General features: G+C 45.6%; 1 protein-coding gene across 3 annotated transcripts; it reads right to left on the reverse strand.

The window, feature by feature from the left end:
- Positions 1-355: 355 nt before the first annotated feature.
- On the reverse strand, positions 356-17,398 carry KHSRP (KH-type splicing regulatory protein). 3 transcript variants are annotated; one of them, XM_083185383.1, is made up of 20 exons: positions 17,152-17,398; positions 13,316-13,409; positions 13,147-13,185; positions 12,995-13,031; positions 12,852-12,904; positions 12,689-12,760; positions 11,722-11,779; positions 10,380-10,551; positions 10,187-10,285; positions 8,928-9,089; positions 8,747-8,849; positions 7,153-7,253; positions 6,927-7,068; positions 6,655-6,815; positions 5,465-5,574; positions 4,719-4,819; positions 3,597-3,722; positions 3,435-3,506; positions 3,157-3,350; positions 356-989 (listed from the first exon to the last, which is right to left on the reverse strand). In XM_083185383.1, exons 1-20 carry the CDS (start codon positions 17,260-17,262, stop codon positions 981-983), a joined length of 2,016 nt encoding a protein of 671 aa, XP_083041509.1. In that variant the 5' UTR covers positions 17,263-17,398; the 3' UTR covers positions 356-980. The 3 variants fall into 3 exon arrangements, with proteins under 3 accessions (XP_083041509.1, XP_083041507.1, XP_083041508.1); XM_083185381.1 differs by having other exon boundaries at positions 3,597-3,797; positions 17,152-17,396; XM_083185382.1 differs by having other exon boundaries at positions 3,597-3,797; positions 17,188-17,395.
- Between the last annotated feature and the right edge of the window lie 6,677 nt (positions 17,399-24,075).

Below are 24,075 nucleotides of genomic sequence, written 5' to 3' on the forward strand. Positions count from 1 at the left end.
ATAAAGTGACTGCCCAGCAAAGAGGGTGGGGGGTGCTTGGCTTTTTACCCCTGATTACCTGCCCCTACCCAGGTAAACACCATCAGGATAGTCAACCTTGTCTCTGGCCTGCAGCTGCGATGCTACACAAGTACAGTATGCAAAACAAGACTAGTTTGTTTTCTTTCACAGATTTATTGCGGCTCCCTAAAGTGTTCCAAACACAGCATAGATTTCATCACAAGAAACGTTTAACAGGCATCTCGCACAGAAAAAAAAAAAATAGAAACAGCGGACCGGACGTTCAGAACCAGGACAAGAGGACGAGAGATAGAGAGAGGAGGAAGACGATGAAGGAACAGAGGAGAGAGAGTAGTCGGGAGAGTTTTGTCATTGTTTATTGTGAAGTTAAAAACAGGCAATAAAAAGTAAAAACTCAGCGTACATTTTCCATGTCTCTGAACAGACAAAACACATTACGACCCCCCCACCTTTGAGTGCGGGAGGGACCGACGCACTTCACAAAACCCCAGCTGCGGATGTGGGAACCGGCAGACAGCGTGGGGGTGTCACCAGGGAATGTTCGACCAACTAAAAGCACGGGGACATGAGGTGGCGTAATCGCTTTTTTTTTTTAAGTTTTAAAAAAAATAAAAAATAAAATAAATTACTCACAGGTTGCTCCAGTGAATAAAACCGTGTTTGTTTTACTTGTGGGGAGGTGAAACGTAGTGGACGGGAGGCGCTCAGCTTAGTCCTAATTTCTACACCTGCCCTTCATTGAATAGATTCCACGGGCGAGGAGGAAACTTCATGTTTTGTAAAAAATAAAAAGCCGGGGAAGGATGGAGGGGACAAAAAAAGGAGAAAGTCCTAAAAAAAAAAAAAATTATAAAAAATAAAAATACAACTAGGGGACTTTTCAAACAGCTTCTCCCCCCTCACTGAGGTCAGCAACAGAGGCTTCCGGCTCCAGACTGGTAATGAGCGTCATGAAACATTCATTGGGCCTGAAAGAGAAGGCATCACAGCATTAGCACAAGGGGGCAGACCTGAGGCGGATTGTCCCATGACAGCAGAGTGAAGGACCTGGTCACATTATGGGGCAGATGTATTAAGCATGGCAAAGAGATAAACTGGAGAAAAGTGGAAGGAGATAATGCACCAATCAGCTGTGTTTGAAATCTGACAGTTGGGAGTTGATTGGCTGGTGCGTTATCTCTTCGCCAGCCCTAATACATCTGCCCCTATATTTGTTATGAAAGCACGGATAAAGGCATTAGTCATACCAAAAGTGGGAGCGCACAGTTAACCATATCGAGCTTACGTACTGGACAAAGTTACGATATCGCTCAGAAAAGCCAAAATAAGCGATATCATTTGTAATATAGTTTAGTGTGTACCCACTTGTCTGTTCCCCCACACCTGCCAGAAGGGCATCTGTTCTATATAAACAAGCACCACGGGAGGAGAGACACAAACATGGTTGAAAAAAAATCCTAAAACTGGACAAGAATGTTACTCATAGGAGCGCAGTGTCCCCCAGGTGGCTTGGGAGATTTAAAGTACAAAACTCTACCTACACCTCTTATTAGGAATTCACTGGAAGCAACGCTGATGTAACAAAGTTGCCTCTTAAGGAAGAGTACCCTACAGGCTGGCATCCTTATAGCCAAACCCCTGAATTGTGTAGAACATGGTGAACATGTGATCAGACTGCCTGTGGCTCAGCCATACACAGCTGCTCAGTTACAGCTCTGTGCTGCACTACCTAGTACAGTGGTTCCCAAACTTTTTGAATCACGGCACCCTAAAGTGTCAGAATTTTTTTCATGCCACCTCTAGGACAAATGTTACTAATTCCAGGGGAGAAAAAAAAAAAAGTTGCGATTTAAATGTTTTCCTTGGGTCCACTTATGTGGCGAGAAACATGATTCACTTCTGTTTACCCACATATTCTTAATTGGAAGCCACAAGCACTGATTTTGCCTATTGCATTGGCCATAAATAACTTGAATTGATTCTGGACCACCAACCTGAGGCACCCCTGCAAGTGCTCCAAGGCACCCCAGGGAGCCTAGGCGCACAGTTTGGGAACCTCTGACCTAGGAGACACATTATGTTGTGCCCTGTGCCTCCATAAGCCTGACTATTGCTGGCAGAAATCCACCAAGAATGGGCTGCTTGCATGTTAACCACATCTGAGTACCAAGCGATTTAACGATCCTGCAAACGTCAGTTGCCATCTTAACACAAGTACGCAAAGTGCCAACCATAAGTGTCCAAAACCGGAATATCCTGGAACTGGGAGACCAGCGATTACAGTCATAACGCCATTGTACCCTATGTCTCCGTGAGGCCGCTGTAGAGAATTCCGCAAATTTACATTCCACATGGAACTCACTAGCAAAGGAGATGGGATCCCACTATAGGAGATTCTAAGGCAGTGGTCAGGGAACTCGGTCCTCATTACCCCACGCAGTGCATGTTTTGCAGGTCTCCTCACAGAATCACAAGTGAAATAATTAACTCCACCTGCGGACCTTATAAAAGGTGTCTGAGTAATTACTACACCTGTGCACCTGCTGGGTTATCAGCAAAACATGCACTGTGTGGGGTAATGAGGGCCGAGTTCCCTGACCACTGTTTTAAGGGATAACTTTGCTCAAGCTTCTAGTAAAAAATAAAAATTGATGTTGCCCACATCAACCAGATTGTCAATTTTCTAGGATGCAATAGAGAAATGACAAGCCAATTGGTTGCTATGGGCAACACCATTATTCATTTTAAAGAAGCTTTAGTACGTTTCCTCCGGAGTAGAACTGTGGTCATGCAGGCTGCTTTACAGGCTTCTTGGAAGCAGTACAAAGCCGGTCTGCTTTAGTATGTTTCCTCCGGAGTAGAACTGTGGTCATGCAGGCTGCTTTACAGGCTTCTTGGAAGCTGTACAAAGCCGGTCTGCTCCCCTTGCTGACGCCAAGGGAAGATGTAGGATTGGTATAGGAAACTTAAAGCCCCATCCATACACTACTGCGATTTCTCCCCTGGAGCTTCCTGGGTGGCAGCGCCGCATGAGACATACTGCACATTGAAAGGAATGAAAGTATTCTTACATAATAAAAAAAGGTCTAGGGAATGTGCATCCAGTCTCATTTCAGGACTATACAGGGGACTCACCTGTGGCCCCGGCTGTGCCGTAGGGGGCTGTGCGGGTGGAGCGCCTGGGGCCTGTCCGTAATATGCTGCCTGTTGTCGGTAATACTCCGCCCATGCTGCACTATAGTCCGGCTGCGCCGTGGGGGGTACAGTTGCTGCTGCTGCCGTCGCGGCGACAGCTGCTACAGGTGCGCCCGGTGTGGCTGCCACTTGGGCTGGAATAAAGTGATGCAAAAGGTCAGGTATGAGCCTCCACTTCCATCCAGGAAATCAGACAGCACTCAGCACATGCTCTGTACCTTGTTTCTTGTAATATTCTTCCCAGGCCTTTGTATAATCTGGTTGTCCCGTTGGCTGAGGCGTTTGCTGACCTGTAGGGGGCAGACAACATGGATGTCAGTGGGAAGGCTGCACAAGAGGTCACAACCAATAAGGACACCCAGCTATCATTCACCACTCACCCATCTTCTTGTAGTATTCCTCCCAGGCCTTTGTGTAGTCAGGCTGGTTGGCAGGTGGTTGCTGTTCTGGGGGCTGACCTTGAGGTGGTGGTACAGGGACGACAGGAGGCTGCCCAGGGACAGGAGCTGGAGGTTGTTGGTAATAGTGTGAGTAATAAGCAGCCCAGGCAGCGCTGGGGTCTGTAGGGGCTGGAGGTTTTGCTGGAAGGGATGACAGTGGGCAATTAAGTTACATTTGTAAATGAAAAAAAAAAAAAAATATATATAATATAATATAATATATATATATATATATATATATATATATATATATATATATATATATATATATATATATATATATATATATATATATATATATATATATATATATATATATATATATATAATGAAGTGGCTTAAAAATGAAGTGGCAATGTTCCATGGGGCCAGTAGTAGCTGATATTTTGTCCTATAGCCATCGCTGCCAATAGGAGATCGGAAGTGCAGCACTTACAGGTACCCTATACCCCATTGCAGATAGGGGCGCCGTTATCTGGATTAACACTGGGAGTTTCCCAGTTTATATGGTTTGCTAATTTATAATTTAAATTTTTGTAGAATTACCATTTCATAACATCTTTGTCATTGGTGTAAAAAGTTACAATCCTGCTGCAGTCTTTTAAAAAGATGTGTAATCTTTCTAGTGAGTCCGACTTCCACTGTGCTTGCCGGGCTTCCTCTAGGTCAGGCATGTCCAAACTGGCAAGGCATGCTGGGAAGTGTAGTTTCACAACAGCTGGAGGGCCACAGTTTGAACATGCCTGCTCTAGGTTGCCCTTGTTTCCAACCACAATCCAAAAACACAGTAGATTGCAATCTCCACTGGGGCAGGCTCTGATCTATGACCTAATAGTCATGCTGCAGCACTACAGGATGTGCAGCACGCTGTATAAAGTTACTGGAAGTGACGCTATACACTGGTTACCATCGTCTCTAAAACTCACATCTCAACTGGAGGTTATCAATGCAGGTTGTAATACACCCACGGGGAGGAAAGCTCCACCATGGTATAATACAGATAGATATCTCCTGTATCACAGGGCTAGCATGCTTCCAGATTAATCTGCCAAAAACACTTACTGGGGTCATGAGGAGCAGGCTGCTGCCCCCACTGGGGATACGTGCTGCCCCATCCTTGTGGGGGGTACTGGTGTTGGGGAGGCGGAGGAGGAGGACCCGGGCTGTAAAACAAAGTCAGAGTTAGGAGATCTGGGACAAGTCATAGTGACCAACAGTCATACACAGGAAACACAGGACAGAAACCCAGTAACAACCGGTCATACACAAGGAACCCACAACACCTAGTCACAGAGCAGAGAATAGAACCAGTAACACGATCATACACATAAAACAGAATACAGGTCCAAAAGCATCCAGTCATATATAGACGGGAAGACATTTAATTCAGACCTATAACTGAAACCAGTTACTGAAGTAGAGAAAATCTGTCGGCCAAATCTGAAGGCTGCAGAAATCGGGCTTTTTAAAAAGGGCCGTCAAACTCCGAGGACATTAAATCCTGCCCATAGTGTGGGTTCCAATAAGACACGGCATATGAAGAGCTACACAAGTCTCATTATCTAAATTGGTGTTATTACACTACTCAAGTGACAGTGATATAATATAGGATGATCAGGTCTGTAGTCTCCACCACCCAGACGGCGATGGAGCCGTTACTACACATCTACATAAGCTAGCGCTGCATTACACAGAGGCCAATCAATGCCGGATATTGATTAGGGAACCATCTGTCTGAACTCAGAACTACTGGGAGAGAGGGGAGAGGGGGGGGGGGGGACTGCAAGGATCATGTGCAAAATACATACTGTGCCTGAGCTCCTGGAGGCCCAGATGGGTAAGGACCAGGGTTGAACGGTCCCATGGGGCCAGACGGACCAGGGCCAGGGGGACCAGGACCAAGCGGACAAAGAGGACCCTGGGAAGATTAAGCACAAAGTTAAAAACATAATACGTGCTAGGATATAAACTTGCTTTGCATCAGATACATCTTTCACGCCGCACAAATAACCTGGGTCCGACCTGGGTTGCTGGGCAGTGTGAACCGATAACCCGGGTCTCATATTATAGGTAGAAGGTACAAGCCAAAAAGGTTTACAGCCCCAAAATACAACTGACGGTACTTGTGGAGTATCACGGCTCCCACGACCTTGATCGTATGCAAAAAAAAAAAAAAAAAATGCGATTGCACCCGATTTTGCACTGAAATGCATCAAAATGCATTGAAATGTGTAGTAAAGTTGTGAAATGCCCCCAAATGGCATTTTTCATAGTGTACCACCCCCACTATCAACGTCAACCCAAAGCATGGCGAGCGCAGCGAGCCCGCGGTACGTGTCCTACGATCTTTTCATACCCCCACTATACAAGTCGGCGTGGAGTTGAGAATAGAAAGTGTGGCGAGCGCAGCGAGCCCCGCGGATACCTTCACAGCTATACGCGTCCCCTCGCGGGCTTCACAGGTATCCGCGCGCGCTCGCCACGCTTCGGGCTCGGTGGCTCGCCACACTTTATATTCTTAACTCCACGCCGACGTGGATAGTGGGGGTATGAAAAGGTCGTAGGGCGCGTACCGCCGCCGCTCGCCACGCTTCGGGTTGGCGTTGATATTGGGGGTGGTACACAGTGAAAAATGACAGTTGGGGGCCAATTAACATGTTTACTACACATTTTGATGCATTTCAGTGCAAAATCGGGTGGCATCCGATGCGATCGCATACGATTTTTGACCAGAAATGCCCAAAAATCTGTAAAAATCGCATCGTATACCATCGTATGCCACTACATATGGCATATGATGGGAGCCGTGATACTCCACAAGTACCCAACTGACACCCATCGCTTAAATGTCCACCAAACACAACTGATATTAGGACCACCTCATGTCTTAACCAGATCTGATGAGGCAATAAGCCAAGTGGACCGGACCATTGTCATTATAGAACTAGGAGACATGCAGCAACCACCAATAACCTATGTTTCCTATTCCCGTACGCACCTCAATTTTCTCTTCGATTAGCTGTTTGGCGTGGTCAATTTGCTGCGGTGAGCCTCGTATAATAAACATTTTGAAGTTGGGGTCGCCGTTGGGTGGCGGCTGCCGGGATATCTCCACGAACGCTCCAGTCTGTTGGTTTATCGCCTTTACGTTCTCTCCACCTGCAGAGATCACACAGGTGTTACCATGAGGAGATATGGGCTGGAAAGCCTGACCCGAGGCGGAAACCAGGCACATTAAAAGCGAGGCCTTCTCCTGCGGTATAAGCTCACCTCTGCCAATAACCAGGCCACATTTATGTGTGGGGATGGAGAAAGTCATTTCCCCACCGGGAGGCCCCCAGGGCCCTTGTCCTCGGCCCCTTCCTCTGCCTCCTTGTTGCATGCCGGGACCTGGAGGTCCAGGTGGTCCAGTCTATTGCGCACAAAAAAAAAAATTTCAGTGAACGCGCACAATAGCATTCACACCATCACCGGCCAAGCGCTCCACATTACTCACTCGCAAACTCTGCAACAAGTCACCGATGATCCTGGCCGCGTGGTCACACCTGTCCGGGGGACCCATAATGTGTGCAATCTTGTCTGGACCTGACCCATCATCTGTGAGTGAAAACGCAACAAACACATTGAATGAAAGACTCAGTCCATTAACCCCTTACCGCCACAGCCTGTTTTTGCCTTCCTGACAGAGCCCTTTTTTTCAAATCTGACATGTATCACTTTATGTGGGGATAACTTTTTATTGCTTTTACTTATCCCAGTGATTTTGAGACTGTTTTCTCGTGACACATTGTACTTTAAGTTAGTGGTAAATTTTGGTCGATACAGTCTGTTTTTTTTGTGAAAAATACCAAAATGTCGTAAAAAAATTGAACATTTTGCAATTTGCAAAATGTTAAATTTTCTGCTTGTGAGACAAATCATACCACTCAAAATAGTTAATAACTAACAAAGACCATATGTCTACTTTATTTTACCATCATTATTTCAACCTCCTTTTAATTTTTTTTGGACACTAGGGGGCAGCAGAGACAAAATTATACACAGAACACGCTGCAATTGGCTGTTCACATTTGAACAGCCAATCGCAGCGATCGCCGATGGGGGGGGCATCGCTGCCCCCCCTGGGCTATGAGGGAAGATGTCTGCTGTCAGGGACAGCAGCCATCGTCCCTCTGTCACCGCGTCTATAGACGCGGTGACAGTTTAAAGTCATGACATACATTTATGCCATGCGTCGGGAAGTACATCCCGGCCATGACGTAAATGTACGTCAAATGTCGGGAAGGGGTTAAATTCACTCATTTGTTTGAATACTCAACTACGGACTGCGCAACGAAATGAACAAAATGTTTTAGCGGTACTACAACATTGTGCAAGGATATATAGTGGCAACATGGGACACTATTCCAGGATTGTGACCACTTTATGAGGAGACCCCTGAATATACATCGCGCACCATTCAAACCTCACCACAGAATGTAGAGCGCCGGTGAGGGGATGAATGTTACACTAAGCCGGCATTACAGCGCCTGCGTACTGCTGGTCGGCAAGCCGTGTGTAACCACGTCCATAATACCTAAAATGGATATGGGTCGATCCAATTCAAGTAGATATGCCTTAGGTTGACACAAGCAGTCAACAGGAGTAATGTTTCTTAGGCCTGAACGCTCGCCATGCTTCGGGCACTATTATATTCTCCCGCCACAGTGGATGATGGTGCATGAAATACAGCCTATCGGCACAAATACTCATATTGACCTTCCCATTGCCGACCTAATGCTTGTATTGACTTTCCGACACCACTTACCTCAGTCAAGTTGACCTACGCTGTTGACCGGTATTGGGCAACCTAATGACCATATACCACCTAAAACGAGGCTCAGAGAACAGATGCTCTGAAATTCGGGATAATTACCCCCCAGTGAGGGCCAGGGACACGGTTACATAAACATTAGTGAATAGAATGCAGTCTGGTGTGCAGATACTGGAGCACTGCTTTATTATCAGTATAATAATGACAGGTATCAAGGATAACCCGCCCACCACCATTTCCAGGGCTGCCGTATCCCATACCTGCATGTCTTCCTTACCTTGTTTAAACTGTATCCTGACACCAGCATCGTTCTGAATCTTCTTAATCATTTCCCCATTCCGGCCAATCACCACGCCCACAGAGTGCCGGGGAACGGGTACCTGCACCAACAGCAATGTTAGTGCGCAGATGTGACTATGGCTGCTGTTCAATATTGGTCAAGTCTATCAGATACTTACATCTATACCACCGCCACCTCCTCCTCCGCCGCCTCCTCTTTCACCACCACCACGGTTGCCGTCTCCTCCTCCTCCACCACCACGGTTGCCGTACTCGTTCCGGTCACCAAAGTTACCCTGATCTCGCTCACGCAGAAGGTCCATAACCATTTCACAGGCTTGCTGCAGGAGAGAAGGATACATGGGAATTATGACACTAGGAGAGGATTGTATCTAACAGCCACCGTTGCAAAACTGAAGCTTACACCCTGGTGGGCTTCAGACATTCTACTTTAGCGGGCTCCACCTTTAACAGATTGCATGCATTCTACATATCATATAGGCGATAAATGAAGTGACCACGCACAAATTAACTATAGGTGGTTCCAAAAATATAAAAACCCTAATGTCCTTGATTCACATGCCATGAAACCCACACAATCAGTGGCAGGCTGGGCCTGGGGGCAGGGTGCCTAATGCACCCCCCAGGCCAGTACTATTCTCAGCTCCTTGGTCCGCCAGCCAGTATACTCTGACATAGCTTTGGCCACACACCGCCTATTGCCATAATTAGGCAGCAAACAGCCATATTACAGGACACAAGAGTACAGCTACAGAGTGCCGACTTCTCCAGTACAACCATGGCCCCGCCCCCCACCTACATTTCCCTTCAGCAGCCTGAACAGTGGCTCCACCCCTGCTTTCTCATTGGCTGGGCCAAATTACACATGCATAGAAGTGCATGTGACAGACTACTGCTTGAGCTGTATTCTTTCTGTGAAGGGGGGGATGTTACCCTGCAGGAGCAGGAAGAGGCCAGCAACTGAAGGTCCTGGTAAGTGTCAACTCTCCTCATCTGCTCCCAGCCACAAATGGTGCCAACTGCACCCCCCAAGACTTTCTATCCCTACTATAAAACACAGCAGAGATTGGTGTGCACCAGCACTGCCCATGCTCAAACTGCAGACATACAAGACCATGTAGGGTATAGATACCAGAACTAAGTCTGGCAGGACGGGAGCAGGGACCCCGGATCTGTGCTGCATCTGAAGACCCGATGCAACAGTTTGAGTGCAATCAAGATGCATACTGTCCTCTGCTGCACAATCTGGACAAGAAGAGCCGTCAACATAGAACCAGACAAAAGCAGATTGCAGGTAAACAACCTAGTGCAAGTTCCACATTACATACACAAGGGATAGCAACAGATCAGGCCAGTAACCGGGCCCAATATTCCCAGAGATTGGGAGCACCGGACCTCCATGGGTAAGGAAACGTACCTGCACTTTGAAGGGCTCTCCTACAATCCGTAGAGGTTTATCGACATTGCTGCCTTGTGAGCCGTCTTGTATCAGGATCATCTTGACCCCGGCACGTTCCTATAGGGACACCAGAAGAACATAAGGCTTAGGTTTTCGTACCCAGACAGACTTGTAGCTGTAACCAGCGTCAGACTCCACGGTCTCCCCTCACCTGCAGCTGTTTGATTGTCTCGCCTCCCTTGCCAATAATGAGGCCGGCTTTGCCAGCAGGTATCATGATCTCCTGTAAGGAACCGTTCTGCCCGTTGGAGTTGTCGTGAAACTGACTGGGGGGGCCACCGCGGCCCCGCGCAACGATTTCATCCAGCATCATCTTTGCTTTCCTACAACAGGAGGAAGATGGGTCACAATAGGAACAGAGACGCAGATCTCACAGTGGCAGCCTAGCAGCTGCAGTTACAGCATCAGCTTATTCTGTAGCACATCAACCATTAAATAGAGCAATGTGGCCATCACTAAACTATACCCAGATGTGTCCTCGCGCAACAAGGCTTCAGTGGCAATAAGCAGCCCCCCCACCCGGGTGCACGGGGTTCAGTACGACACTGACACGACACGTAAGCGGCTACTCTGCTAGCTTGCACTGTTCACCAAGGTGCTGGATCTCAACATCTGTGTGCGAACGCATGCGAGTCTGCACGCAAAGTAATCTGTTGCACTTTATCTGCAACATCACACGTGTGCAATGTGAATTCTAACAACTCTAGTGCAGAGAGTGGCTTCCGCTCCGCGGCTGTGCGCCAGTTAAACTCATAACCCTAAGGTGTAAGCAGTCATCTACCACCACATGGGATACAGGCGCTAGTTGTATGAGGACACATCTGTAGGAACCACCATGTCAAGAGGCTAGTAAGACGTCAGCCACCAGAAAAAGCAAAAAAAAAAATAGTTCCCTGGATTTAGACATCAGAAACTAACAAACATAAATAATACTTGATAAATACTCCTGCAACTTTCCTTCAAACCCATTATATGTCTGGCTTTAACAATGGGCAGATGTACAGAGCAATTAAGAGCTGAGAAGTTGTCAATAGCGGCCAACTGGCTACGTATTTTATAGACTGCACCCGATTGGTTGCTATGGGCAACTTCCCCTCTTTAGAAGGCTTGGTACATCTTCCCCCTCCCCTAAAACACCTTAATATAGACTCAAGTAATTAAAATATATCAATGTTAATAGCCCTTCAGAATCATAAGCCTTTTCATTAGGAGCGGTACTTCCATGGGGCTCTGAAACCCATCTCTAAACCAAACATGGGGCTGTGACTGAGGACTAGCCAGGGACCTTGGCTTCTGACTGAACAACCCCTGAACAGTCAGTTTGCCAGTTACATTGTAAAGAAAGATTTAGGAAACCCCAGAGGATCTTCCTGCTAGCACAGGTCTCCATGTCATACATATAGTAAACAGTCAGCAGCTTTTCTTAGTTTGCTGGAGCTATTAGACAATCAAAGGGTGAAGTTTAGCATGAATGTCAGATTGCCATAACTTACTGCACAGCGTCCGGAGACCCAGTGAGAGACACCACCCTCTCCGGCATGCCGCCACTGTCTGAAACACAGAGGAAGGAGTATTAGCTGTTGCATTGTCTGTTACTTTTATTGCTGACAACGTGGCCGCCGTACAAATGTGTTCTTTACCAGTTTGCAGGCAGGTCTTGATAAAAAGGTGCCGAAACTCATTGAAGTAGAGCATTTTGGGATATGAAGTCCTGCCTTATACTTTTGCAGTGCAGCAATTGGTTGTATTTTAGCACCCACATGGTATGGACACCATCCCTTATGTAATTCTAAAAACCCATGTTGGCAACTTATCACATTAAAGATTTTATTCTATTTAGCTTTAAGACCGTGAGAGAAAGAAGCAGGCGCACTATCCTTATTTGGGTCTAACGGGAAACAAAGGGCACCTGTGTAAGTGACAGCAGATCAAGGAGTGATTTGTTATTTTATTGCGCATTGAGAGGTTAGGTTTATCCATGTGAAGCAGTAACATGTGACCAAGGTAATGGACACAGTGAGAAGAGGCTCACATGTGTCAGTGCTCAAACCAGCCACTTTTACTCATGGAGGGAGGGGGGGGGGGCTAAGATGCAGTTTTAAGTAAGTGAATCTATATCAAGTTATGGCTGGGCTTTAAATCCAATAAACAACCTTTTCAGATAGAAGATTAACACTGATATTCTATTACCAACAACCGCTGACCGTGGCCAATATGCGCACCAGGGACTAATTATCCCTGATAAGGCAATGCCAACTTATCAGCGATAATATCATTATGCCTGCAACAGGCAAAAAACAGGGCTGCAGCAGCCGAACACACAGAGCCTTCGCTGTACCTGTGTGTTTCCGGAAGAACTCATGATTTAACTGAGCGATAGAAATTGAATAGGCAATAAAATGTGCCCAGTTTTTTAGCTACCCAAAGTTTCTCTAGGATAGTCATTAGTGACGGACTCACCTGGGGAAATCTGAACTTTACATCCTGAATCTTGCTGGATCTTGTTGATTTGCTCTCCGCCACGTCCAATGACTGTAAGTGGAGACAATTGGAAGGGTTTACATCACTTTCCGATTTTGCAGTTAGATTGAATTCCACAAAGGGGGCGCCGCTGAGTACTCACCAAGTCCTACCATGCCGTCAGGTACGCGGTACTCCTCAGTCAGTGAGGATGACCTGCAGGAACAGAATACAAATCGCATTTTAAAATAAGGATGTATACGTGATGGCGTGACAATCTACATGAAGGACAGACTGGATGCTTACCGAGTGGGGTGGACTGGAGCGAGCGGAGGTGCAATTGCTAAAATAGAGTAAATAAAAGACAATTAGAACAAAAAAATAAAATAATTACTAACTTATTGGAGCATGGGGGTGACGGACACATTTGGATACACACAGGGTACTACAGAACTTACATTCACTTTGTGTGGCCAGTTTCTTGCACTCTGGTTGGTCTGGAAATGAACAAATAGTACGCGAGTCAGGAAATGTGGCAGCAGAGGGGTAACATGTACATGTATCCAGCATATCACTGTATAATCCTATTTACTGGTTGCCAGGCATTAAAGCTGATGCCAGACTCACCTCCATCTTCCAGCTGCCTTTTTTGTCCGCCAAAGTTAAATTCGGGGGTGTTGTTGACTCCGCCGGTTGTTTCGCCACCAATTTTTGCTGCAATCTGCAAGAGAGATCAGGAGGGAGAGGGTTAGATCTGAGTGCAGGTATGAGGTGTGAAGCATAGGTATTATATAGCGCTGATATACACCACTGATCTTTACAACACCTTCCAGGGGCAGCCGAGAGCCTTCATCACTGAACCTGCCAGGATGCAAAAAGCGACACAGAAGCCTAGAGGCTGCACCTCTAATAGTATACATGGGGTCAGACGCACAAAGCTTAAAAAGTGATGAAATGTAGAGTGATAAACAACCAATCAGCTCCTGCCTGACATTTTTCTAACACACCCAGTAACATGGCAGGTAGGTCCTGATTGGTTGTTTATCACTCTCCATTTGATCACTTAAAGCATCTGGCCTATGGTCTGTCACTGAGGACAGTTTAGAATAGGGCTGGGCAACACCGGCCCTCCAGATGTTAGTGAACTACACATCCCAGCATGCCTTGCATCAGTTTCAGCATGGCCACATATCCCAGGATGCTTTGCATTAGTTTTGCTGTGTAGTTCACTAACATCTGGAGGGCCGGTGTTGCCCAGCCCTGGTTTAGAAAGTCCAATGTCTTGAAAAACCATGACTGAGTAGTATGAACGTGCCTAGTTGTGTTAAAAAAACATGGCTGTAAGCTGACAGAATGAACCTGTGCCCTGAACACCAAGTAACACTTTCATGTGCATCTACAACTCTGCGTCTTGGAGGCCTCCTAAAAAGAATTATACACACTCACTTACAAAGGGTATCAACATGCTCATTTTAGGTGACGATTAATGAGGGGGGGCATAGTGTAACCTGGTGGTTTAGATCAGGCATGTCAAACTTTGGTCCTCCAGATGTGAAATTACACATCCCAGCATGCTTTGTTTTGCTATTAGAGAATGCTAAAACTATTGCAAAGCATGCTGGGATGTGTAGTTTCAAAACATCTGGAGTGCCAACGTTGGACATGCCTGGTTTAGATGTATGTAGTCACAAATTGATAATGATACATCTCCCGTAAAAACGTTGCCCTTTAAACAGGGTTACAGTATAGATGGACTATACAGTACCCTTGTTACACTAAACATTTCGTTACTGGGTGAAGCAGTTCTACCCGTTAATTTGTTTAGCGTGAAAGGGCCAACCTGGGTCTTAAATCCCAGGACGACAACCCTGCGATTAACCAGGTTGGCGACCCAGGATTTGCAACCCGGGTTGACCCTTTCACACTGTAGAAATGCCTGTGTAATTCAGCAAATTACTGGGTTGACATTTAACCCAGTAATTTCCTGCTCTGTGTGAGGGTCAGACTGTGCACTAGGCAAAATGACCCGGCAATCAAAATACCAGGACGCACGTCTGAAACGGGTATGGGCCAACAGTCCCCGGGCTGACCATGACTAGGTTAACACAAGCTTTGGCGTCTATGTAGACTTATGTCAACATGGACACCATATAAGTGTACCGCATCCAATCGCATGGCTCGCTACTCTATTCTCTCTATGCCCACATGGATAGTAAATAGGATAAACCACATTTAAAAAAAAAAAAAAACATGAACTCATGGCAACATTAAGCTTGTGTCGACCTTTGTTAATGTTGACTAAGGGTATGTCGACCTAGTAACAGATACAGACCCTAGTGATAACCAATACATGTAACAGACCTTGGCAATACCCCATACACACTGCAGTAACAGACCCTAGTAATACCCATACACGCACAGGCAACAGATCCTAGTCTGACCCTAGACACAGACGCTAGTGACACCCAGACACACAGCCGTAACAGACCCTACTTCAGTGGTAGCCAACTCCAGCCCTCGAGAGCTACCAACAGTTCACATTTTCCAGACAACATAGCTCCTGCACAGGTGTAATCATTACTAATGCTGGCCACACATCAGATCAACTTCCATCAAACCATCCAACTAGTTGGCTGGATGGAATAAAAATCTGGTACTGGATGGGAGCAAAAGTAATTTGTAAATTCAGTAATTTGCTCCGAAAATCTGGAAATGGACAAAACCTGTCGCTCAGACAAAGAAATGTAGTTGTATCGGTTCAATGTCACTGAATGTTTTTGGCCATTTTCCTGGGTTTGTGAGCAAATTGCTCTTTGTCATTTGCTCCCATCCAGTACCAGGTTTTTATTCTATCCAACCATCTAGTTGGATGAAAGTTGGTCTGATGTGTGGCCAGCATTACTGACGTTTTAAATGATCCACAGATGGAGCTAATTACTTCACTTGCGATTATGTGAGGAGATCTAGAAAACATGCACTGTTGGTAGCTCTCGAGGACTGGAGTTGGCTACCCCAGCTCTAGTTGATACCCATACACACAGCCGTAACAGACCCTAGACACAAACCTTGGCGATACCCCATGCACACAGCAGCAACAGACGCTAGCGATATCCATACACACACCGGTAACAGACCTTGGCGATACCCCATGCGCGCACACACACACACGTAACAGACCTTGGCGATACCCCATGCAGACACAGTAAATGCAGTGGTTTAACACCGACCCTAGCGATACCCTAAGTCAGGGGTGGGGAACCTTTTTGTGCCAAGGGCCGTTTGTATGGGGAAAAAATCTTTTGGGGGCCATATGTAAACATGTCTCTTACAAATCGTCCTGCTGCAGCCGTCCTACGCTCCGGCGGCTGCCGCTGAATAGGACCGACAGTCTCCGGCTGCTGTTAAGAGAAATCTCACGAGAACTACTGACCTCTCGCGAGAATTCCCCTGTACTTGACTTTCGAAAAAGCCGCCAGGTGGGTGCGAGGGCCACTCAGACCGGCTACGGGGGCCGCATACGGCCCCTGGGCCTGAGGTTCCCCACCCCTGCCCTAAGTGCACACACACCACTAACACGCACTCCGCTAACAGACCCTAGAGATTCCCCATGCACGCACACTATGAAATACCCCATGCATACTTGCTGATGCTGGCTCCAGGGGAAGCAACAGCTGGGCTGCCAATGCAGCATGGCCATTGTTAATGAAACCTTCCTCATCCAGAGATGCCGGACAAGGGAGTGCGCATAGTTAATGGCAGGGCGCTTACACACTATTTTTAAGTCACGGCATCAACATTTTTTTCAAGGTACCCCTATACCAAATGTTTATTATTGAAAATTTCAGAAACAATTAAATTAATTGTGTTTAGGTTATCCTTAGTTATGTGGCAAGGGACAGGATATGCTTCTATTTGTTCACGTACAGTATGTTATGACTGTAGGCCACCAGTACTGGTTTTGCATGTTACATTGAAAATTAGAAATGGCCTTGAACCACCAACCCAGGGTACCCCTGCAAGTGTCCTGAGGGTGCCCAGGTACAGTTTGGGAACCATTGCACTATGTCTGAGAGATATTGTGGACAAGGTCGCCTAGTGTGTAAGGGGCGTCACACACAAAACCCAGGCAATATGCCCCATGCGCCCCACAAAACCCAGGCAATATGCCCCATGCACCCACAGGCCCCAGTGATACCCCATGCACACAACAGTACCAGACACTGTTGATACCGCATGTACACACAGCAGACGCCAGTAACACAGACCCAGGCGATACCCCATGCGCACACACGCCGGTAACACACAGACCCTGGCTATACACACCAGTAACACGGACATACAAGGACACAGTCCCCCCCGGAGACACACTGATGTACACCCAGCCGCCCTCCTCCAGCAGCAGGGACGTATCCCCTTTATCCCCGGTTGTCCCCCGCACAGCACGCCGGCCGCGCTCTCCTCACCAGCCAGTCGCTTCCCGTCCTCTCCCCGCCCCTCACCTGTCGGGCCCTCTGTACGGCGTCGGCGAAGGCGTCCTTGCGGTTCCCGGTCTGGGCTCCGGGGTAGTCGGACATGGCGGTGGCAGCTCCTCCGCGGCTGAAGGCGCGAACAAGGCCGCGGCGCGCAGAGCACACTGGGAAGTGAGGCGGCAGGCCGGAGAGCAGAGTGATGCGCAACTGAGCCAATGACTTCCCGGCGTGTGATCACGGGTGGCCAATAGCGGGAGGGGGTTTGACCTCTCCTCGATGATGGACAGGCGCTGGCAGCCTATAGGAAGAGCGCACCCAGCTCCGATAGGGACAAAGACAAGTGGGAGGGACTGAATTGATTGCTACACACCTTATCCAATGAGAGGAAAACACGCTGGTAACCGACAGGAAATGTGACCAATCACTGGAAAAGATTTACAAGGTGGCGGGCGTAATGATGGTTTTATTCACTGGATTGGCTGAACAAGCTGTAAAGGACAGGAGAAGGAACCAATCAGAGGCTGTCCTGAATGAAATGCGATATATCAATGCTTTACTAGTATATATGAGGTATATTGCATTTGCTGTATGTAGGCTGGCCAATAGGGGATGATACAGGACTTCTTCAGCAGTGTAGCTTTATGTATATTGTATTAGTAACATATACTCACCTTCATTAATTATAATTATTATTTTTGTTGTTATTTTTATTATTATTATGATCATTATTATTGTTGTTATTATAATTATTATGATTACTATTAGTATTATCTAACATCGCTAAGTTACAAGACATACCGTCCATACAATCAGCCGGCATGCTACTATCCAACTATGCTCCTACTGTAATTATTATTGTTGTTATTATTATTATTATTATTATAATTACTATTAGTATTATTATCCAACTATGCTCCTACCCTGCGGTTGCTGGTCTCAGCATACCTACAGGAGGTGCATGTGAAGACCATTCATAGGGCTTACATGCCTCCATCCGCCCGCGCCCACTTCGACCCCTCTGCCGAGCCATCATGCTCCAGATGCGGGAGATTCCGAGCTGACTTCTACCACTGCTTTTGGGACTGTCCCAAGATCATACGGTTCTGGAACAAGGTATACTTCTTTATCAAATCTCATTTTGCTCTATTTCTACATAGCTCACCCAACGCAAGCGTATGTCTTAACTACTCATTGTAGCAGTCAAACCATTATTTCCCATGTTTACCGACATTCACCATTGCCAAAAACGTATCCTTAAACATTGGATGGTAAAAACGACCCCAGCTCCATGATGTTGCAACAACTGTATTTTGACAAGAAGACCCTTCTATCCTATCCGCTGGCTCCTCTGCCAAGTTCCATTATAAATGGGACCCTTTAATTTCCACATTGGGGGCCAGATGTACTAAGCTTGAAAAGTGATAAAATGGAGAGTGAAAAACCACCAGCCAATCAGCTTGTAACTGACATGTCAAAGGCAGTGTTTGAAAAATCACAGGTAGGAGCTGATTGGTTGGTGGTTTATCACTCTCCATTTAATCACTTTTCAAGGCTTAGTACATCTCACCCTGGACCCGGAGGATTTTTTACAAACCTCCGAATTTACTGTACCAGCTGGTCTTCTCCATCACTGCCCTTGGACTATTACATAGTCCCCATATACCCCATTAGGGGTTGTTGTATGTGCCCATGATCATTGCACATTCTTTGTTTTCCTCGCTTTTTTATTAGCCAACATATAACTCAATGCCATGTACTGACCTTGTTCTTTGTGGTGCCGGATGACGCATCCGACAGTGGGGATGCCATGCCAACCGATGTTTGATAACATTGCAGGATTAATGTTCCCACCTCCTATGGCTCAGCGTCCATTATCCTGGCATTCTGCACATGGGCAGTAGAAAAAAAAACACTGAGAAAATGGCCGCCGCACCATTCTCACAGAGACCTGTATTAGTGGCGGAACTTGTGCGTGGCAAGCCCAGGTGCAAAAGAATATTTTAGGTCACTTTCTTTACCCCAACTCAAATTCACACTATAAAACCCGGTAGTGGGTGACAGGGAGAGGCAGGCGATGACAGAGAGGCAGGCGGTGACAGGGAGAGACATAGTAACATAGTAATTAAGGTTGAAAAAAGTAGTTAGTCCATCGAGTGCCACCTAGAGAGGTAGAGGGTGACGGAGACGCAGAGTGTTACAGGAAAAACACAGTGGGTGACATGGAAGAGGGTGACAGGGTAATTATTTCTCTCCCCTTCGTTAATAAAAGTCAAGTCAGATCTGATCGGTCCACCTGCGGTTCCAGGGAAACATCCAGCGCTTTCATGGGGACACCTATAAAACATTGGGCGTTCCCCTGCTTCAGCCCTCTGTTCTCCCGCCCGACCCCTCAGGAGCGAAAAGGCTTGGCCAGTCTGAAACTTGCTGAAGCCGTTCACTCCTGGGGTCTGTACATGCGCATAAACGCACAAGCGCAAACCCCCCATCATCGTACAAGGGGCCCGAATTTGGACCCGAACAAACAGGAGTGAATTGGCCCCAGAGTCTGCCAGCTAGAGAGGAACGGCGCCTCTGGGTCTAATGGTTTCTTGCCATACTAAGGGGTTTATTTTGGTTCATTCTTTCTGACAAATTCCTTCTTAGATGGACAAAACCATGTGCACTGCAGGGGGAGAGATGTAACATGTGCAGAGAGAATTCGATTTGGGTGAGTTATTTTGTTTCTGTGCAGGGCAAATACTGACTGATTTATTTTTACACTGCAATATAGATTTCACTTTGAAGTAAAACCTCACCCAAATCTAACTCTCTGCACAAGTAACATCTGCCCCACCTGCAGTGCACATGGTTTTGTCCATCTAAGAAGGAACTTGTCAGAAAGAGTGAACCAAAATAGCCCCCTAAATGTGGAGCAATCCTGGTTGGTGCCTGCTAAACAAAGCAAGCAGGCTTGTGGCTCTGGGTTTTTGATGCAGTGAAAAGAGTGAAGTGAACCAGTTGAGCAGTTGCCCGTAGCAACCAAACAGCTTCCAGGTAGCATTTATTGGACCTCAAAATGCTAGTAAAAAAAAAAAAGTTTTTTAAATTTGTAACCATTATTTCTTTCATCACAGTGTGGACATCACAGTATGGACAGCTGTCACAGGAGCATGTTCCTGGGACCAGCGATCACTACGGGGAAAAAACGGGAACGCGCACCCGGCGATATATCGCCGGTGCACACTCCCATCACGGGCAATATGGTCGCTCAGCGACCATATTTCCCGCGATATTAGCAAAAATCAACCCCCTGTGTACGCACCTTTAAACAAGGCTTGAAGTTGAAAAACAATGAAAATGTTCCCCAAATTCACTCTGTGCCTCCATTATGCAATGTACTGCCCTTCACTTACCTTTCTACTGCCTTCTTTCTGATTTCTTCTCTTCTGCCTTGTCCGTCGTGGCGGTGGCTCCTCTCTCGGCGCTCCTCGCTGATCATGTCAGGCGTGATGAAGTCACAACCAACATTCAGTGTGACCACTAGAGGATGAGGACAGGGGGAGGACGGATGCCGCCCAATGCTGGCCAGCGATAACGGGATTGCTGTAAGCAATGTTTTATTTTTCATTTGCTCTGCCTTAGGCTGCTCTGGGGCCCTCATGCTGAAAGGGGCCCCCGGCAGTAGCCCCCTCTGTCCAGTCATGCTTTTACAGGGCATAAAACAAGGCCACACTCCCATAATGCATGGGCAAGCTCCTTTTCCGTGCGCGCTTGCCTGCGGTGTCAAGGCTGTATCAATCACAGATGAAATATCTATCTTTGTGGTACATAGAATATTTTATCAGTGCCTAGCTAATTTGAGAATTTGCCCCTGTATGGAGAACCTCCATGTGCCTCCATGTAGAACGTCATCCCGCTCACTCGTATCTGGACACATGGCAAACAGGTAAGCCTAGGTTCTGGCACACTCCACAGACAGAACAGCCCCGGCGGCAGTTTGCTCAGGTGTTAGTAGAGGATGTGTGACAAAGCAAACAGGAGCTTTGTATCCTTAATTTCTGCACACTTGGGTCCCGAGGGGTTGTGTGCATTAGTTTCCAGTACTGGTAGAAGCCTGGAGTCCTTGTAAGCAAAGTGCTTGCAGTTTGCCCGGTGTCTAGAGCATGCCGGCTCCGTGTGAGCAGCATCTAGTAAAGTTCTGATAATTGTCCTATGCTTTCATTAATCAAGATCTGGATACAGTCTATTAGGGGGGCTGCAGCGTGTGACTTAGGATCAATGTTCCATTATTATTAAATCTAGGATTGCCTAATTAGGCTACAGCATATAATAGATCTGAGGCTTGGTAGCTTTAAATCCTCTCAGTAGTTTAACAGTCCCAGAGATCTTTTGGGCACATAGATAAGCGTTGATGTTAAATGCAAGCGTGTTAGTCAGTCACACAATTAGGCTTGGTATAGAACAGCCCTTAGAATTGCTCCTTGTATAAAAAACTGCAGGTGCTCATTCATTCAAGCAAAGCAGCGTATTTGAGTAAAAGTAATATTGATACTTAGGCTTCCAAGCGAGTGCAGCACGTTGATGCCCACAAATGGGTGAGAGTTCGCTGGCCTGAAGCGGGTCCCCAGCTGCTGGTCTTCCCAATTTTGCAGCTCCTCTCTGGGACTCACAGCTCCGGCAGATTTCTCCCCAGCTCACGTGGTCTTGCTTGTTTTGCCGAAGTAACAGTGACGCTCGATGACGCGTTTCCCCGCCTTCTGGTCAGCGGCTTCATCAGATGGTTTGTCACAGTGCAGCTCCGTCTATTTGTACCTGCTCGCGCCGCCCATATGGGCGTGTATTCAGCTGTAATCAGATTCATTGCGCGGCAGCTCCGTATGTTTCTAACCAAGCCTCGTTTTCACGTACATTTTGACTGTTGAAGAGAGCCAAGCCTCATTATCATATTAGTCACAACAAACTTTACTTCTTTTGTACGGCAACCAAGCCTCGTTATCGTGCCTGGTCTCCATTTTTACTTTCACTCATGTACGCGGCTCCGTTATTTAGTGCAAATTAGCAGTATTAGTTAAAACCAATATTCACATACGAAATAATAATACTAGAATTTACTTTAATCGCCATGTCTATAAAATAAAGAAAAAGTATATGTACACATACAATTACATCATAATTCTGTTCCCAGAACAGAGAGAGGGGGGAAAAAAGAAAAAAGGGGGAGGAAAAAATTAAGGGGAGAAATGAACGATGGGAAAAATGGGAAAATGTATTGAAAGAGAGAGATAAAGATTGGGGAGAGATAAATTCCCCAAACCAATCAAAAAATACATATATATATATATAGTAATCTGAATATATACATACTTTCTATAGTAATATAGTTAGAGGTTTTTAATCCTCTTTTCTTACAAAAAGTATATATATATAAATATATATAAATAAAATAATAATAAAAAAATAACAATAAAAATAACGATAAATATAAAAATAAAATATTTAGCTAAAATAATAGAAAACATACTTTACTAAATTAATATAAATAACAGTAATTAAATAATTAGTATTCTTCATTATCAATAATTGATAATGGGTAGTAAATAATAACCTATAATCCCAGATATTAACAGAAATACCAATAACAATAATATTCCTATCCAAAAATTGGAAAAAAAGGTATACATACACATATGCATTCAAAGATACCTAATAAGGGTATCAGAGGTATATAGGTAAAGGGACTGGTCTTTGTTTTGAAAAAGGAGAGGGGTATAGGTCCTAACTAAATTGGAATTGGGCCATTGGATTTCATATGTTATTCAGTTCTATGGTTTCGTTTAAACCATTAGGTATCATTGTCCCTAACTGGAAAATCCAGTAGGCCTCTCTTCTACATAGCATTCCAAACCGATCACCCCCTCTTTTTGTGGGTTTGATATATTCGATGGCTTTTACTGTGATATTATTCGTACAATGATTCTGACAGATGGAGATGTGTTTAGACAAGGGGTGTGTTCTAACACATAAACTTCTTGGATATTGCGCTCGCTGTGAAGGACAATAAAATAGAAACACAAACATATGTAAAACCAGTCGATCAGAATCGCTATTTAAAATATGACAGTGCCCATGCAAAAGTCTGGAAAGACAATATACCAAAAAGTCAGCTAATCCGGCTGAAGCGAAATTGTTCCTCTGATGAAGCTTTCCATAAACAATCACAAAACTTGGTAGGGACCTTTTTGGAACAAGGCTATCCAATTAACCTTGTCCAAAGGGCAAAACACGAGGTAGATAAAATGGAAAGAAAAAAACTGCTTATGGAAACAACAACAAAGAGAAAACAAAAGAATGAGGTAACAGAAACAGGAAATAAACAAATATCGTTTGTGACTCAATATAATAACTGCGCTAAAGAAATACAGAAAATTATAAATAAAAACATGCTCATTTTGAAACAAGACGACTTATTAAAGGAAATTTTGGGTGATAAGAATAAAGTAATCTTCAGAAAAGGAGATAATCTTAAGAATAAATTAGTGTGTAGTCATTTCAGTAGGGAAAAACAAGAAGATATAAAAGATGATAAAAAGGACTGGCTCAAAAAACTCCCGATAGGCTTTCATAAATGCGGTAATAGCAGATGTTACACATGTGCACATAGCGAAAAACAAAAGAGTGTAGATTTCAGTTCATTTGTAAATAAAAATGTTTATAAAATCAAAGAGTTTATTAACTGTAAACAATCTTATGTAATATATTTGATAAACTGTGGGTGCGGCCTCCAATATGTGGGTCGCACCACAAGATGTCTACATATACGCTTTATGGAACACAAACGTAACATAATAACCGGTGTTAGAACACACCCCTTGTCTAAACACATCTCCATCTGTCAGAATCATTGTACGAATAATATCACAGTAAAAGCCATCGAATATA

Source organism: Crinia signifera, chromosome 4 (genome assembly GCF_055691185.1).
Source record: "Crinia signifera chromosome 4, ASM5569118v1, whole genome shotgun sequence".
Lineage (NCBI taxonomy): Eukaryota > Metazoa > Chordata > Amphibia > Anura > Myobatrachidae > Crinia > Crinia signifera.